Source organism: Protobothrops mucrosquamatus, unplaced genomic scaffold, assembly GCF_001527695.2.
Source record: "Protobothrops mucrosquamatus isolate PMUCROS unplaced genomic scaffold, P.Mucros_1.0 scaffold1501, whole genome shotgun sequence".
Taxonomy (NCBI): domain Eukaryota; kingdom Metazoa; phylum Chordata; class Lepidosauria; order Squamata; family Viperidae; genus Protobothrops; species Protobothrops mucrosquamatus.
This window is the reverse complement of record NW_015387675.1, coordinates 224,337-242,662: the sequence shown is the minus strand read 5'-3', so window position 1 is coordinate 242,662 and position 18,326 is coordinate 224,337. Positions and strand designations below refer to the sequence as shown.

The window sequence follows — 18,326 nt, the reverse complement described above, 5'->3', positions numbered from 1 at the left end:
TTTGGGAAGATTGCAAATGGTGGTCAGATGACCCTGGGAGGTTGCAGCCACCGTAAATACATATTCTTTGCCAAGTGCCTGAATTTTGATCCTATGACCTTGGCGATGCTGCAACAGTCGTGTGAAGAATGGTTATTTACAAAATGGATAAAGATATCATAGTCACTTTTTCTTAGATTTTTATCCTGCTTTTTTCAAGCACAACTCAAGGCAGTAAATATACAAATATTCCTTCCTCTTTCTATTTTCTCTGAAACAACCCTGTGGGAACACAATGACTGGCCCTAAGTCACTCAACCAGCTTTCATGCCTAAGGTGCAACTAGAACTCACGGTCTCCTGGTTTTTAGACCAGCAGCTTGACCATTACACCATTACTCTCTTCTTCTTAATCTTCTCAACTTTTTCAATCTTCTTGATCTTTTCCTTTGAAACTGTTCAATTGTTTTTTACCTTGCATACTTTGCTACTTTATTTTTATTAGTCAATGATTATAATAAAAATATCTATTTATGGAAACACCTCTTACATCTCCTTGGCCTGCTATAGAAAGCTTACAGGGTGAATCTGTTTCCAGGATTTTCACAAAAGTAAAAATATCCATCTGAGTCTTTTCCCCTTTCAGATTTGTGCTAAAAGATAAATTTGTTTGAACTCAACTGCTGGCAACTTCATGGCTGCATCCCCTCAGGTATTCTTGATAGCAGCATAGAAGAGAATCGTCATCTGTTTTTATTTCAGCCCCTTATTAGAGACTAATTTCTACTCTCTCTCCTGTATTTTTGGTCAGTGCAGTTGTGTAGCCTGTTGTGGGCGAATTCCAGGGAAAAGGGACACTGATACCTGCATTGTGCGAGACTTTTGGTCCGGCATTCCTGTGTTCAGAGCAGTTTTCTTCTGTACAGATATTCATTGTGTGTGTGTGAGAGAGAAAAATTAACAGCTCTGCGAAAAGAATGGTTTTTCTGTTGTCTATAATTGCTGCCATCGAGCTTTTAGTCAATGGCAGTTTTCTCCAACCTGTTGTACTCAGAATATGCTGGACTATATAGCCCCATCCAGTGCATTGGGAAAGCAGACCAAGCACATTGTAAAAGATTAGTAGGCCATATATGTGACAAGGTTTAATCCTAGTTGCTGGAGATAGAGGCTGCTCCTCGACCTCATCATTTAACTCCCTGTCAATGTGGACAGAGGATTACAGGATTTAGAGTTGGGCACATCTGGAGGGGTCTGGATTAAGGAAGGCTATTTTGGTATGAAGGTCAGGTTAAGGACTGGTAGGAAACAGGGAGCATTTCCCAATCTGGAGACTACCAGAAGTGAGCCATTTTGGTCTAGTACAGGGGTGGGCAACCTTGGCTCTTTTATGACCCGTGGACTTCAACTCCCAGAATTCCTGAGCCAGCCATGCTGGCTCAGGAATTCTGGGAGTTGAAGTCCACGGGTCATAAAAGAGCCAAGGTTGCCTACCCCTGATCTAGTAGTTAAGGCACCAGGCTAGAAATCAAGGGACTGTGAGTTCAAATCCTGCCTTAGCCATGAAAACCAGCTGGGCGACCCTGGGCCAGATTCTGTGTCAGGCACATTTGCACCTTGAGTTATGACAAAGTCATTGCACGTGGGTGTCCATGTAAAATAACCTTGGTGGTGTCTACTCCAAAATAAATTTCACTGATTTAAACAGGACTTATTCACAGATGATCTGTTTGGGGGGCAGAGAGCCCAGCCAATTTACGTCCATGAGCTGGGCCAATACAGCATGCTGAGCCCTCAATGAAACATAGAGATAGTGTTCATATAGCCTACAGGCAAATCAGTGGCGTAAGAGGATGGTCTGATTCCCACAGTTTATTAAAATATTGGCTGGCTTCCCATACCACAACCAACCGTTCTCATTTTAATCTTCTCCAGAGTACTGTGTGAACCCAAGCTATATTGTGCCATAATATCAAAGGACTTTTCACATCGGCATGGTCAAGCTTTTATTTTCCTGCCCAAGGGTGGTATTGCTTAAAGGGTGTGGTGTTGTCAGTTGCAGACTGAGAGTGACAGATGAGGCAGAGCCAAAAGCATGTTAACGCCCTTTCTTTAATTTACTTTTAACACTTTTTCTCTTTCCCTTCCAAGCAGCAGATCTCTAGGAGAAGCTCCTCCTGGGAATCTGACCTGATCTGTTGCAAAAAGGTTTTGAAATTAGTTCAAAAACTGCTTCACGTTAAGCCAAGAGTCATACGTACTCAGATCTACTTAACCTAGCAGGATATGATTATAGCCATCACCAGGCACATAGAGGTAAACAATATTTACCCACCACTCAAAAGAGATAACCACAAAACCCAAAGGAAGCAAAAGACCAAAATACCTTCTCACCAGCAGTCAGCGCCCATATGAACAGAGATTTACACCAAGATTAACACTAGATCAACAGTCAAACTGTACCCCAATTGAGGAACTACCAACTCAGACAAACATGCTAACAGTAAATGACAGCTAATCGAGGAACCACCAAGGACACTCCCACCAACACTGACAGGGCAGGCCATTAGGGTATAAAAATAAGAGCAGAACCCACTCCCTTCTAGCATTGATGATGTTACCTAGTTTGGTGATACAACATCTGCAAGAAAGCAAACAAGCTCAGAGAGTATCAAGGTCCCCACAGTTCAACTCTGGGCTACATATATTCTCTTCTAATTGACATGAAAACTGTAATTGATGAGAGGGCAAAGAAGAAAAATGGATGCTGCCATCTAAAGCAGGAACGTGTTCCATTGGGTTGCATTCCATTTCATTTCATTGTCCATCTCTGCAACCTCATGGTTGTAAGTATGTCTGGTGGCTTGTCCCCTCTTGAAACCACAGTGAGGTCCTCCTCTTCTGCCTCACTGTCTGTTCACTCCAGCGAGTCTGCAGCCACTTTGTATGATAAGGGAAGGCACTGAATAAATCTTTCTGAGTTTGCTAAAGCAGTGGCCCTCAACCTTTTCTTCACCATGGATCCCCTTTAAATACCTTTTGTGGCCATGGTCCATGACCATGGACCACCAAGACTTAACTCAACGTTTCTTCAAGCCTTCGCAGACCCCCTGTGTCCACAGACCACAGGTTGAGAACCACTGTGCTAAAGCATTTTGTAGAAATGAGTCTTCTCGGATGCTGTCCTGCCGTAGGTCAGTTTCTGTTGAATTGTTCAGCAAAGTCAAAAACTGGCCATTGGACTTAAGTTAATGTGTCACGATGCAGTGGCACATGAGAAACAATATGTTCCTTCCTTAGTCAAAGGGTTTGTGTGCTTTCTTTGATTGACTTTTGTTCTAGTCCAGGGGTAGGCAACCTTGGCTCTTTTATGACTCGTGGACTTCAACTCCCAGAATTCCTGAGCCAGCCATGGTGAGGGGAAAGGGAGAGGTTTCCAAGCTGAGCCATGCTGGCTCAGGAATTCTGGGAGTTGAAGTCACGAGTCATAAAGCGGCCTAGGTCTAAGCCAGAGGTAGGCAACCTTGGCTCTTTTATGACTCGTGGACTTCAACTCCCAGAATTCCTGAGCCAGCCATGGTGAGGGGAAAGGGAGAGGTTTCCAAGCTGAGCCATGGCTGGCTCAGGAATTCTGGGAGTTGAAGTCCACGAGTCATAAAAGAGCCAAGGTTGCCTACCCCTGTTCTAGGGGTGTGTGCCTCTCTGTCTTCCTCTAGAACAGGGGTGTCAAACTGCCGGCCCGTGGGCCGGACGTGTCATCCCAAAACCGTGCCCATCCCATTGCCGGCAATGGAGAGAAAGCTCCAATACGTTGCATGACGTCACGTGACGTCACGAGTTTGACATGCCTGCTCTAGAAGCCCTGGGAATGGCATCCACACTGACAGCAGCCACTGTTTCTAAGGAAAAGCCATTCTTTTATGAGCAAACCAAATTACCCATAATGCATTTTATAGTAACAAAGGGGAAGTAAAGTAATACCCGGTAAAAGAATACAAGTACAATTGTTAAGTGAGTTTTGTCCCATTTTACAACCTTTCTTGCCACAGTTGTTAAGTGAGTCACTGCAGTTGAGTTAGCAACATGGTTGCTAAGTGAATCTGGCTTCTCCATTGACTTTGCTTGTCGGAAGATCACAAAAGGTGATCACGTGACCCCCCCCCCCAGGACACTGCAACCATCATGAACCAGTGGCCGAGCATCCGAATTCTGATCACGTGACCATGGGGATGCTGCAATGGTTGCAAGTGTGAAAAACAGTCATAAGCAGTGGTGGGATTCAGCCAGTTCTCACCGGTTCGGCAGAACCAGTAGCTAATTTTTGTTGAGTTCGGAGAACCGGATGAACCCACGCTGCTTCCTGTGGGCTGTTCTAGGCCTGGGAGGCCTGGAGGAGACCTCCCAGGCCTAGAACGGCCCACAGGAAGTGCACGGATGTCACTTCCAGAAGTCCATTCTAAGCCCAGGCCTGCATCCATGCAGAGAACCGGTTCTTCAGGTATTTGAATCCCACCACTGGTCATAAGTCCCTTTTTCCAGTGCCGTTGTAACTTTGAACAGTTGCTGAATGAATGGTTGCAAGTCAAGGACTCCCTGCGCTAAAGGAACAAGGGTTGCAGACATTTCCACACAAATTGGGTTTGGCTATTCCTGGCTAGCAAGGAAATGCCAGAGCTCCTGTGCAACAGTTCCGTTCTTCCAAAAAGCCATTCCAAGTTGTCTTGGTGATAATAAAAGTTCTTTTAATTTTATAGAGCTCCCTGAAAACTGGACGGACACCCGAGAGACTTTGCTGGAGGGGATGCTCTTCAACCTGAAGTACCTGGGCGTGACGTTGGTCGAGCAGCCCAAAGGAGAAGAATTATCTGCTGCTGCTGTCAAAAGGATTGTGGCAACAGTGAGTAACCAAGAGCCACTTTCCATGCACGTCCCCGCTAACTGTCTCCTATTGCCCCTAAGCCAGTGTTTCTCAACCCTGGCAACTTTAAGATGGGTGGACTTCAACTCCCAGAATTCCTGAGTCAACCATGCCATGCTGGCTGGGGAATTCTGGGAGTTGAAGTCTACCCATCTGAAAGTTGCCAGGGTTGAGAAACACTTCCCTAAGCCAGGGGTAGGCAACCTTGGTTCTTTTATGACTCGTGGACTTCAACTCCCAGAATTCCTGAGCCAGCCATGCTGAGGGGAAAGGGAGAGGTTTCCAAGCTGAGCCATGCTGGCTCAGGAATTCTGGAAGTTGAAGTCCACGAGTAATGAAAGGAGCTAAGGTTTCCTACCCCTGTCCTAAGTCCTCCTGTTCTAAGCGGTGAGCCTCCTAGACCAGGAGTAGGCAACCTTGGCTCTTTTATGACTCGTGGACTCCAACTCCCAGAATTCCTGAGCCAGCATAGCTCAGTTTGGAAACCTCTCCCTTTCCCCTCAGCATGGCTGGCTCAGGAATTCTGGGAGTTGAAGTCCACGAGTCATAAAGCGGCCTAGGCCTAGGGCAGGGTTAGGCAACCTTGGCTCTTTTATGACTCGTGGACTTCAACTCCCAGAATTCCTGAGCCAACATGGCTCAGCTTGGAAACCTCTCCCTTTCCCCTCAGCATGGCTGGCTCAGGAATTCTGGGAGTTGAAGTCCACGAGTCATAAAAGAGCCAAGGTTGCCTGCCCCTGCCCTAAGCAATCCAGGTTGGTGTCTCATTGTTGCGAACAGGGCAGTAAGAATAAAAAAAATCTCATATTTCCACAGCTCTCCATATTTAACACTTGCCGGATGTGAGAGTTTGCCCTGAAAACATGAGTGGTGAGGGGGGGTTCAGTCTGCTTAAGATCTATAATTTAAAACTGATTAACATTAGAACGCTTTTCCCACCTCTCCGTTGTTGTTTCATTGCCCTTTATGGACTTCACAAATTTTATACATGTCTGCCTGTGACTGGATTATCCCGCCAATGCAGGAAGATTTTATTTTCTAATTTCTTCTGATGAACGTGACACACCCAATAATGCATATTTTGGCAATAAATGCACAAAAGCTGGTTTTGTACGTATGTGTGTCCATATCGACTTACGACCACAGTTGAGCCCAAAATTTCTTTTCCTAAGTGAGACAGTTGTTACGTGAATTTTGCCACATTTTATTTCTTGCCACAGTTGTTAAGTGAATCAATGCAGTTAAGTTAGTAAACATGGTGGTTAAGCGAATCTGGCTTCCCCATTGACTTTGCTTGTAAGAAGATCGCAAAAGGGGAATCACATAACTCTGGAACGCTACAACTGTCATAAATATGAGCCAGTTGCCAAGAGTCTTAGTTTTGATCATGTGACCACGGGGATGCTGCAATGGCCATAAGTGCGAAAAACGGTCATATGTCCCTTCTTTTAGTGCCGTTGTAACTTCAAACAGTCACTAAATGAACTGTTGTAAGCTGAGGACTATCTGTATTTGTGTTTGTACTGGTAGTCCTCGTCTTACAACTATTTGTTTCACAGTTCGTTGAAGTTACAATGGCACTGAAAAATGTATCTTATGAGTGGTCCTGCACTTACGACCATCACAGCATCCCCATGGTCATGTGATCAGACTTTGGGTGCTTGGCAACCTGCTTATATTTATGATGGTCGCAATGGCTCAGGGTCATTCTCAGCTGGCTTCTGACAAAGTCAATGGGGAAGGCCAAAAACGCCAACACAATGTTAGGCTGCATTAACAGAGGGATAGAATCAAGATCACGTGAAGTATTAATACCACTTTACAATGCCTTGGTAAGGCCACACTTGGAATACTGCATCCAGTTTTGGTCACCACGATGTAAAAAAGATGTTGAGACTCTAGAAAGAGTACAGAGAAGAGCAACAAAGATGATTAGGGGACAGGAGGCTAAAACATATAAGGAACGGTTGCTGGAATTGGGTATGTCTAGTTTAAGAAGAGAAGGACGAGGGGAGACATGATAGCAGTGTTCCAGTATCTCAGGGGCTGCCACAAAGAAGAGGGAGTCAAGCTATTCTCCAAAGCACCTGAAGGCAGGACAAGAAGCAACGGGTGGAAACTAAGCAAGGAGAGAAGCAACCTAGAACTAAGGAGAAACTTCCTGACAGTTAGAACAATTAACCAGTGGAACAACTTGCCTCCAGAAGCGGTGAATGCTCCAACACTGGAAGTTTTTAAGAAGAGACTGGACAGCCATTTGTCTGAAATGGTATAGGGTTTCCTGCCTGAGCAGGGGGTTGGACTAGATGACCTCCAAGGTCCCTTCCAACTTTTTTATTATTATTATTATTATAAAGCCAGATTTGCTTAATGACTGCATGATTCACTTAACAACCGCAGTGATTCGCTTAACAACCATGGCAAAGAAGGTCATAACACTGGGTGCGACTCACTTAACAACTCCTTTTCTTAGCAATGGAAATCCAGGTCCCAACTGTGCTCATAAATCAAGGACTATCTGTAAAGTATTGTTTGCATACATATATAAGCACAGCACATATCCATACAAGCCTTGATAGATCCCCATTTAGCCAGTCCAGTTGGAACAGACAAAATGTTTGCACATCACTACCAGTAATGGACAATTTCTCTGCATCTTTCAGATTTAACTGACCTTTCTTAGTAATAGGCCGTCCCTCCTTCCAAACAATCCTTAAAATTGAGAGTTTTACCGTAAGGCAAATTGCCATGCAAGTCACACTGTATTCACCTTGAGAAGAAAAGTATTTGTCAATTAAAAAAAAAGTTCAGGTGACATTTTTCATTGCTTCTGTTATTGTTTCAAAAAGTGAAGTTTAATCGATTTTTTAAAGGATGTTTTAATATAGATTTAGAAATCCATTATAATCCATTCTAAATTTAAATAAGTTTCTTCCTACCCAAACAATGCTTTTTTGGCATACTGCAATATAAGAAATGAAACGTCCACGTTTGCTAAATGTTAGGGGCCCTTTCAGTATTTTTGTTTTCACTTCCTGTTAATTGTTGTATAACAACTAAAATCAGGTCGGAACAAATCGACTCTTAGCTTTCTTGATTAATTGTTGGAGACCTTTTGTCAAGACTGACAGTTGACACCTTTAAATTCACCCGAATTTCAGTTGTCGATTAAACCAATTAATGCTTGCAGTCCTGATTTTAACTCATGTTATCTGCTTTCTTTATTGATCTGGAGTTTTGTTTTAACGACTTAGTGAATTGTTCCATTTAGAAAAGAGACATAGTGTGATTGGAAGAGTTTTGCTCCTTCTTCAACAGTTTTTTGCACAATTGCCATCCTATAGCAGTGATGGCGAACCTTTTAGAGACTGAGTGCCCAAAAACCGGCCCCACCCCTGCCCCCCAACTGCCCCCCGTCTGCCCCTGCCCCCCGCCCGTGGGGCCACTCATTGTCTCCACGGCCCACCGATCGCCCAGGCGGTCCAGCAGCACTATGGCGGCCATGCCCTCCACCCGTGCCCCACAGCATCAACTGCGTGCGACGAGACATGAGGGTAGAGTCTTGTTCCCGCTGCCTGGCTGCCATGTCCTTGGCTGCACTGCTCCGCGCAGGCTACGCTGGGGGGCGACTCTCCTCCAGGGGAGCTGCTGGTGAGGAGGGGGCTGCGACGGGAGACGGGGCTGGGGTGATGGTGCACGTGCCCACAGAGATGGCTCTGAGTGCCGCCTCTGGCACCCGTCCCGTAGGTTCGCCACCACTGTCCTATAGAGAAGGCCGGCACAACACATGGGTTGAAGGTCACACATAGCCTGCTAAACAACCTTGTGTGACCAAATGGCACTTTAAAAAGTCACTAAATTTGCTGCCTCCCACAAAGACACCTTGCCAAGCAACTCCAGTCCTTAATGCCTCTTAGCCTTGAGAGGTGGCCCATTAAGAAGCACACCCAGGAGCACCGGCTGTGTCCTTATTGTAAGGATACATTAACAGAATCTTGCAAGTCTGAAATAAGTACATTTCTCCCCCCCCCCTCTCCTTCACAATCCAAGAAACTTCTGAGACCTTAGCTGCACTCCCATTACAGGTAGTCCTCGACGTACGACCACAATCGAGCCCAAGATTTCTGTTGCTAAGTGAGACCGTTGTTAAGTGAGTTTCGCCCCAATTTATGACTTTTCTTTTTCACAGCGTTTAAGTAAATTACTGCAGTCGTTGAGTTAGTAACACAATTGTTAATGGAATCTGGATTCCCCATCGACTTTGCTTGTCAAAAGGTCGTAAAAGGTGATCACATGACCTGGCACATTGCAACCGTCATAAATATGAGTCAGTTGCCAAGCGTCTGGATTTTGATCTCGTGACCCTGAAGATGCTGCAATGAAAAAGGGCATAGGTCACTTTTTTCAGCATCGTTGTAATTTTGAATGGTCACTAAACAAACGGTTGTAAGTCGAGGACTACTATATATCTGTTAGCTCAGCTGCCTCTTAGCTATCTGTTTTCTAATCTACAGCTCTTCCTCTCCTCTCCCAAGGTCATTCCCGCAAACCATCACAGGGCCACTCTGTAGAAATGAAATATAGAGAAAACTAACCATAAGACTTACTAAAGAATAAGAAATACTGAACAAGAATGGAATGCTAATGGGCTGTGTTTGTAGCACTCACTTAACCTAGTTACTGAATTAACAGGCTTTTTCTGGGGTTGCGCAACACAGAGTGATGTAATTGCACAGGCTGGATTACATAATCCACTAAGCCACAAACAGACCTAACTAGGATTTTAAAAAACTAATCAAGCTTAGCATGTTCTGGAAGTGTGTTTGTAGATTTTTGCTTGAGCTATTAAGGATGCAGCGTGAACACAACCCGTAAGAGTTAAAAGGGGGTGCCAAGAAATGAGAGAAGAATGCAACGGAATGTCAGAAGAACACCGGCTCTTCCATGCTGCAACATTTAGTTGTGTGTTCCACTTGTGAATACCTCATTGTCGTGTGCTTGTCAAAGCGAAGTTGAAGAACGCTAGGTGGAAACATGCTTAGCTAGCACTGAAAAGCCCACCAGAATTCACTTCATGAAATAGAATGTCACTCATAAAACGGTTGCAATTTTAGAGGAGCAGACCTTAGTAAAATGGTGATAGATTATAGAAGGGGTTTAAAGTCTGGCTTGAAAGTTCACCTAACCTTGTTCTCTGTCAAATAAAGATGAAGGTTGTAAGTTTGGTCCTACCTAATGCCCTTGATAGTCAGGAGAATTTATAGGGAGGAAAGATTTTCAGGGTTACTCCGAGTATTTCTTTAAGGATGCAAGTAGTTTGCTTTGCTTTGGCAATATTTCTGTCTATAGGTGAAGAACAATTTTAAAAAAACTGCTTAAAAGAGTGTCTTTCTTGGTTTGAGGGGCCCGACAGTAAGATTTTCAGTTGATTTATCTTTGTGGCAACATCTGAATGCATTCTTTTCCTCTGTTCCAAGGCAAAGGCTGGTGGGAAAAAACTCCGAAAAGTGACTCTGAAAGTATCACCCAGAGGGATTGTTCTCAGTGACAGCATAACGAATGAATCAATTGAAAACGTGTCAATATACAGGTACGCCTCATCGGTACCTTTCAAATCTTCAAAGCAAATACTTAAGTCCTCTCCTTCCCAGAAGACTGTTGGAAGAGTTAAGGTTTGAAATTGTAATTAATATTGATGGGATATCCTTTTTTTTTTCTCCCTTTCTCTTATTTACGCTTAATACTCTAAGGCAATCGTATCATAGAATATTAGGTAATCTAGTGTATAAATATGGTTGCATCGGAATAACATTGTATTAAAACTGAGAAGATGGAGCAATAGATGATCTATATCAGGGGTCGTCAACCTTGGCTCTTTTATGACTCGGGGACTTCAACTCCCAGAATTCCTGAGCCAGCTGTGCTGGGAATTCTGGGAGTTGAAGTCCACGAGTCATAAAAGAGCCAAGGTTGACTACCCCTGGTCTATATGGATAGCTTTAATAATATGTTACAGAATTGAGCTAGTTCTATATTAACATTTTAGGGATACATTTTTTTGTTTCCACAAGTGTCACACATTCATTATTCTATTTTTGTTCTGATTTTATTAGCACAGCTATATTTTTGATGATGCTTCACCATATCTTCTGGTTGATAGACACCCATAGATGTTTGTGTTTGTTTGTTTGTGTGTGTGTGTGTGTGTGTGTGTGTGTGTAGTAGTTCTCAACTTCTAACCACATTTGGGACCAGACCTTCTATTACTTAGTGATACAGTCATTAAGTAAGTTGTGCCTGATTTATTGATCTTTTTTGCAGTGGTTAAGAATCCAGCTTCCCCCATTGATTTTGCTTATCAGAAGTTTTTAGAAAGTCCCAAATGGCAATTGTGTGTCCTTCTTGGTAAACTAGAAAAATGTGAGATAGACAACATCACCATCAGATGGATTTGCAACTGGCTGACCAACCGTACTCAATGAGTAATCCTTAATGGTACTACATCTGCATGGAAGGAAGGAAGCAATGGGGATGCCACAAGGTTCTGTCTTAGGCCCAGTACTCTTCAACATCTTCATAAATGACTTAGGTGAGGGAATAGAAAGAGAACTCATCAGATTTGTAGATGACACTAAGCTGGCAGGAATAGCCAACACCCCAGAAGAAAGATCAGGATTCAAAAAGACTTGAACAATGGGCCCTATCCAACAACATGAAATTTAATATGGAAAAAAGCAAATTTTATACCTAGACAGGAAAACCCAAAGGTACAAGTACAGATTAGGCGAAACCTGGCTCAAAAACACTAACTGTGAGAGGGACTTTGGAGTCCTAGTGCAGGGGTAGGCAACCTCGGCTCTTTTATGACTCATGGACTTCAACTCCCAGAATTCCTGAGTCAGCTATGCTATGCTGACTCAGGAATTCTGGGAGCTGAAGTCCATGAGTCATAAAGGAGCTGAGGTTGCCTACCTCTGTCCTAGTGGATGATCACTTAAACATTGAGCCAGCCGTGTGCGGCAACAGTCAAAAAAGCTAATGCAATCCTTGGTTGTATAAACAAAGGCATAGAATCAAAATCACGTGAAGTATTAGTTCCACTTTATAAATCCTTAGTAAGACCACACATGGGATTTTGCATCCAGTTTAGGTCACTGTATTACATTACAGAAAAGATGTTGAGACTTTGGAAAAATATTTGTAGCTCAGGGATGGAATGGAAACTAACTATGGATGGAAACTAACTAAGGAGAGAAGCAATCTGGAACTAAGGAGAAACTTCCTAACGGTGAGAACAATTAACCAGTGGAATGGCTTGCCTCCAGAAGTTGTGAGCGCTCCCTCAGTGGAAGCTTTTAAGGAGAGACTGGACAGCCACTTGTCTGGAATGGGATAAGGTCTCCTGCTTGAGCAGGGGGTTGGACTAGAAGACCTCCAAGGTCCCTTCCAGCTCTATTCTGATTGAAATATATGCCAATTGCCAAGTGTCCAAATTCATGGGTGAGTTTTTGGATGTCAGCTAACAAGCTCTGTTTCCAGTGTTATAATGGAGTTGAGTTTCTGAGAGGATAAATTCTCCATCTCTTCTGTTTTCAGTTTGGGTGATTCCACCCCTGGAGTGGTTGATTAATTATGGGAAGTCCTCGGCTAAGGACCACAATTGAGCCCAAAATGTCTGTTGCTAAGTGAGTCAGTTGTTGATGAATTTTGCCTCATTTTAAGAATCTTTCTTGCCACAGTTAAGTGAATCACTGCAGTTGTTAAGCGGGTAACATGGTTGTTGAGTGAATCCGGCTTCCCCATTGCTTTTGCTTGTCAGAAGGTTGCCAAAGGGGATCACACGACCCCCGGGACATGGCAACCGATATAAATATGAGTCAGTTGCCAAGCGTCGGAATTTTGATCACCTGACCCTGGGGATGCCACAGCGGTCGTGAAATGTGACAAACGGTCATAGGTCACTCCTTTCAGGGCCCTTGTCACTTTGAATGGTCACTAAACAAACTGTTGTAAGTCGAGGACTATTTGTAATTAATTAGATTTTATGAAAAGATTGTAAGTCTGCTTTTAAGGAAGGAGTCAACTTTACGAGGTTGACCAGACAGGAATCACAATCAGATAAATTAATTCTAGGTGGGCTCCAGCACAAGTCTGAAAGCTCGGAAGGCTAAATCTCTGGTCCCGGTGACCGCCTCAGATTGGATCTTGAAACTAATTTTACTTTATTGTAAAGCTGCATTAACAGAATCTTGCAACTCTGAAAGTACAGTTCTGCTGCTGTCATCTTTATAGTCTGAGAACTTAGGGCAGCGATGGTGAACCTTTTAGAGACCGAGTGCTCAAACTGCAACCCAAAACCCACTTATGTAACATCGGGTGCCGGGTGGGCATGGCCCATTGGGTGGATGTGGCCCATTGGGTGGGTGTGGCCAATTGGGTGGGCGTGGCTGCGGTGGTAACGGCAGACTGGGTGGGACTCAAAAATTCAGTCAATCAATTCCAACTTTGCGAGATCTTTTTTCCCCCCGCGTGTTGAAATTGATTGATTGAACCTTTTTTTTTGCACATGGCGGTGGAGGCCTAAAGCGAAAAGGTTTTATAAAACCCAGCTGAAGGCCTAGGACTGGGGCAACGGTGCGTGTGCCCACAGGGAGGGCTCTGCGTGCCACCTCTGGCACGCATGCCATAGGTTCGCCACCCCGGACTTAGGGAGTGTCCCGAGTCTCTTGCTCTGCCTACCATGCAGCTGTGAACTATTCTATCTCTTATCTGACCATTCCCTAGGCCAGGTGTCCCCAATCCACGGTATGTGGACTGGCATCAGTCCGTGGCATGCCAGAAACCAGTCCATGCAAACAAGCAAAGTCCCCGGAACAAATATCTCTCCAGGGAACTGGTCCCTGGTGCCCAAAAGGTTGGGGGGCCCTTCCTTAGGCAATGTCTCTTCAGCCTGCCTCCCAAGGTCTTTCCCACATCCCATTATGGAAAGGCCGCTTCCACCCCAATGATGAGAAAACTTCAATACACTACAAGATCAGAAGGGAACTAATATGCAAAACACCCCACCCCACCCCCAGAAAAGTTGAAAACCCAACAAAGGGAAGTTCTGAGACCAATAGGCAGATGCAGAGGAACAATCTATGCGCAGTGTTTCTCAACCTTGACAGTTTTAAGGCATGTGGAATTCTGGGAGTTGAAGTCCACATGCCTTAAAATTGTCAAGGTTGAGAAACACTGACATTGAATTAATGAGGCATGTAATCTTTGGAGGGAACCAGTGGCAAAGCTCAGCCCTCCTGGAGAAATAACAGACCCCCCTCATTACTGCCAATGTTTGACAGCACACTGAACACATTTCTGTGGCAAATCCCGTGTGTTTAATGGACCACTCTGGGACAAAATAGTTCTTCCTGCTATTTTTTTCCCCTTAAATAGTTCTTGAAATTGAAATACGGTGTATTTCTCTCTTTTCTTCATGTCTTTTTTTTGTAATGGAAAATTAAGGATGGGCTGACTTGTGAATGGCACTGAATATGAAATGTCTTGAAGAGATAAGTCAACACATGCGCTTAAAGTATAGGTTGGTTTGTTTACTAAGATAACATTTTGTCTATTTTTGATTTTCAGTATAATTCAAATAGTAAGAGAAGGGGGAAAATTGTTTCCTTTGTTAAGGCTTATAAACAATTTTATTTTTATATTTTTTGTGTGTCCTATCTTTATGTTCACTGAAGACAGTGAACATACCTCATATTCTTCCCTCCTTCTATTTTCCCTACAGCGACAACCCTGTGAGGTGGGTTGGGCTGAGATAGAGTGACTGGCTCAAAGTCACCCAGCCCACTTTCATGGCTAAGGCGGGACTTGAACTCATAGTCTCCTGGTTTCTAGCCTAAATGCTTTAGCCACTAGACCAGGGGTAGGCAACCTTGGCTCTTTTATGACTCGTGGACTTCAACTCCCAGAATTCCTGAGCCAGCCATGCTGAGGGGAAAGGGAGAGGTTTCCAACTGAGCCATGCTGGCTCAGGAATTCTGGGAGTTGAAGTCTACAAGTCATAAAAGACGTGGTTGTTCCAGCAAGCGGGACTGGCCTAGGGGATTTTATAGGGGTTTTAATTACTTTTAAATTTGACATTCTCAAATATTTCATTTTAATTAAATTTTAACTAGGTGTAATATGTTAGCTTTTTATCATTTGTCAGCCGCCCTGAGTCCGAAAGGAGAAGGGCGGGATATAAATACAATTAATAAATAAATANACTAAGGAGAGAAGCAATCTGGAACTAAGGAGAAACTTCCTAACGGTGAGAACAATTAACCAGTGGAATGGCTTGCCTCCAGAAGTTGTGAGCGCTCCCTCAGTGGAAGCTTTTAAGGAGAGACTGGACAGCCACTTGTCTGGAATGGGATAAGGTCTCCTGCTTGAGCAGGGGGTTGGACTAGAAGACCTCCAAGGTCTCTTCTAGCTCTATTCTGATTGAAATATATGCCAATTGCCAAGTGTCCAAATTCATGGGTGAGTTTTTGGATGTCAGCTAACAAGCTCTGTTTCCAGTGTTATAATGGGGTTGAGTTTCTGAGAGGATAAATTCTCCATCTCTTCTGTTTTCAGTTTGGGTGATTCTACCCCTGGAGTGGTTGATTAATTATGGGAAGTCCTCGGCTAAGGACCACAATTGAGCCCAAAATGTCTGTTGCTAAGTGAGTCAGTTGTTGATGAATTTTGCCTCATTTTAAGAATCTTTCTTGCCACAGTTAAGTGAATCACTGCAGTTGTTAAGCGGGTAACATGGTTGTTGAGTGAATCCGGCTTCCCCATTGCTTTTGCTTGTCAGAAGGTCGCCAAAGGGGATCACACGACCCCCGGGACACGACAACCGATATAAATATGAGTCAGTTGCCAAGCGTCGGAATTTTGATCACCTGACCCTGGGGATGCCACAGCGATCGTGAAATGTGACAAATGGTCATAAGTCACTCCTTTCAGGGTCCTTGTCACTTTGAATGGTCACTAAACGAACTGTTGTAAGTCGAGGACTATCTGTAATTAATTAGATTTTATGAAAAGATTGTAAGTCTGCTTTTAAGGAAGGAGTCAACTTTACGAGGTTGACCAGACAGGAATCACAATCAGATAAATTAATTCTAGGTGGGCTCCAGCACACGTCTGAAAGCTCGGAAGGCTAAATCTCTGGTCCTGGTGACCGCCTCAGATTGGATCTTGAAACTAATTTTACTTTATTGTAAAGCTGCATTAACAGAATCTTGCAACTCTGAAAGTACAGTTCTGCTGCTGTCACCTGAGAACTTAGGGCAGCGATGGTGAACCTTTTAGAGACCGAGTGCTCAAACTGCAACCCAAAACCCACTTATGTAACATCGGGTGCCGGGTGGGCATGGCCCATTGGGTGGATGTGGCCCATTGGGTGGGTGTGGCCAATTGGGTGGGCGTGGCTGCGGTGGTAACGGCAGACTGGGTGGGACTCAAAAATTCAGTCAATCAATTCCAACTTTGCGAGATCTTTTTTCCCCCCGCGAGTTGAAATTGATTGATTGAACCTTTTTTTTTGCACATGGCGGTGGAGGCCTAAAGCGAAAAGGTTTTATAAAACCCAGCTGAAGGCCTAGGACTGGGGCAATGGTGTGTGTGCCCACAGGGAGGGCTCTGAGTGCCGCCTCTGGCACGCGTGCCATAGGTTCGCCACCCCGGACTTAGGGAGTGTCCCGAGTCTCTTGCTCTGCCTACCATGCAGCTGTGAACTATTCTATCTCTTATCTGACCATTCCCTAGGCCAGGTGTCCCCAATCCACGGTATGTGGACTGGCATCAGTCCGTGGCATGCCAGAAACCAGTCCATACAAACAAGCAAAGTCCCCGGAACAAATATCTCTCCAGGGAACTGGTCCCTGGTGCCCAAAAGGTTGGGGGGCCCTTCCTTAGGCAATGTCTCTTCAGCCTGCCTCCCAAGGTCTTTCCCACATCCCATTATGGAAAGGCCGCTTCCACCCCAATGATGAGAAAACTTCAATACACTACAAGATCAGAAGGGAACTAATATGCAAAACACCCCACCCCACCCCCAGAAAAGTTGAAAACCCAACAAAGGGAAGTTCTGAGACCAATAGGCAGATGCAGAGGAACAATCTATGCGCAGTGTTTCTCAACCTTGACAGTTTTAAGGCATGTGGACTTCAACTCCCAGAATTCCACAGCCAGCAATGCTGGCTGTGGAATTCTGGGAGTTGAAGTCCACATGCCTTAAAATTGTCAAGGTTGAGAAACACTGACATTGAATTAATGAGGCATGTAATCTTTGGAGGGAACCAGTGGCAAAGCTCAGCCCTCCTGGAGAAATAACAGACCCCCCTCATTACTGCCAATGTTTGACAGCACACTGAACACATTTCTGTGGCAAATCCCGTGTGTTTAATGGACCACTCTGGGACAAAATAGTTCTTCCTGCTATTTTTTCCCCCTAAATAGTTCTTGAAATTGAAATACGGTGTATTTCTCTCTTTTCTTCATGTCTTTTTTTTGTAATGGAAAATTAAGGATGGGCTGACTTGTGAATGGCACTGAATATGAAATGTCTTGAAGAGATAAGTCAACACATGCGCTTAAAGTATAGGTTGGTTTGTTTACTAAGATAACATTTTGTCTATTTTTGATTTTCAGTATAATTCAAATAGTAAGAGAAGGGGGAAAAATTGTTTCCTTTGTTAAGGCTTATAAACAATTTTATTTTTATATTTTTTGTGTGTCCTATCTTTATGTTCACTGAAGACAGTGAACATACCTCATATTCTTCCCTCCTTCTATTTTCCCTACAGCAACAACCCTGTGAGGTGGGTTGGGCTGAGATAGAGTGACTGGCTCAAAGTCACCCAGCCCACTTTCATGGCTAAGGCGGGACTTGAACTCATAGTCTCCTGGTTTCTAGCCTAAATGCTTTAGCCACTAGACCAGGGGTAGGCAACCTTGGCTCTTTTATGACTCGTGGACTTCAACTCCCAGAATTCCTGAGCCAGCCATGCTGAGGGGAAAGGGAGAGGTTTCCAACTGAGCCATGCTGGCTCAGGAATTCTGGGAGTTGAAGTCTACAAGTCATAAAAGAGCCAAGGTTGCCTAACCCTGCACTAGACCAGTCTGCCTTCTCACTTGACCAAACTGCCTTTCATCAACTATGAAAAATCAACAACTATCAACTATCATAGAATGGTGCTTTTTTCTGTTTTAGGAAACATAGAATCTTTTTGTTTTATTTCATTATTTTGATATTGGGCTTTTCAAACAAACACTTGGGTCCCAAAGCATCTCCCATAAGTCAAAAATTCAATATAATGCCAGTGGCCAACTCAACATATCAGTGAAAAAAGTGACTCAGGCCCTCAGGCTTAAAACTTAAAAATAATAATCAAGAGACGTAA

At 44.0% G+C, this 18,326-nt stretch overlaps 1 protein-coding gene across 1 annotated transcript in view; it reads left to right on the top strand.

Moving 5' to 3' along the window:
- The first annotated feature begins 4,740 nt into the window (after positions 1-4,740).
- The window catches only part of LDLRAP1 (low density lipoprotein receptor adaptor protein 1), a 37,492-nt gene continuing 23,906 nt past the window's right edge, over positions 4,741-18,326 (top strand). The window contains exons 1-2 of the mRNA XM_029285322.1: positions 4,741-4,875; positions 10,374-10,486. Coding sequence (XP_029141155.1) covers positions 4,780-4,875; positions 10,374-10,486 — 209 coding nt within the window. The 5' untranslated portion in view covers positions 4,741-4,779. The remainder of the gene's footprint in view (positions 4,876-10,373; positions 10,487-18,326) is intronic.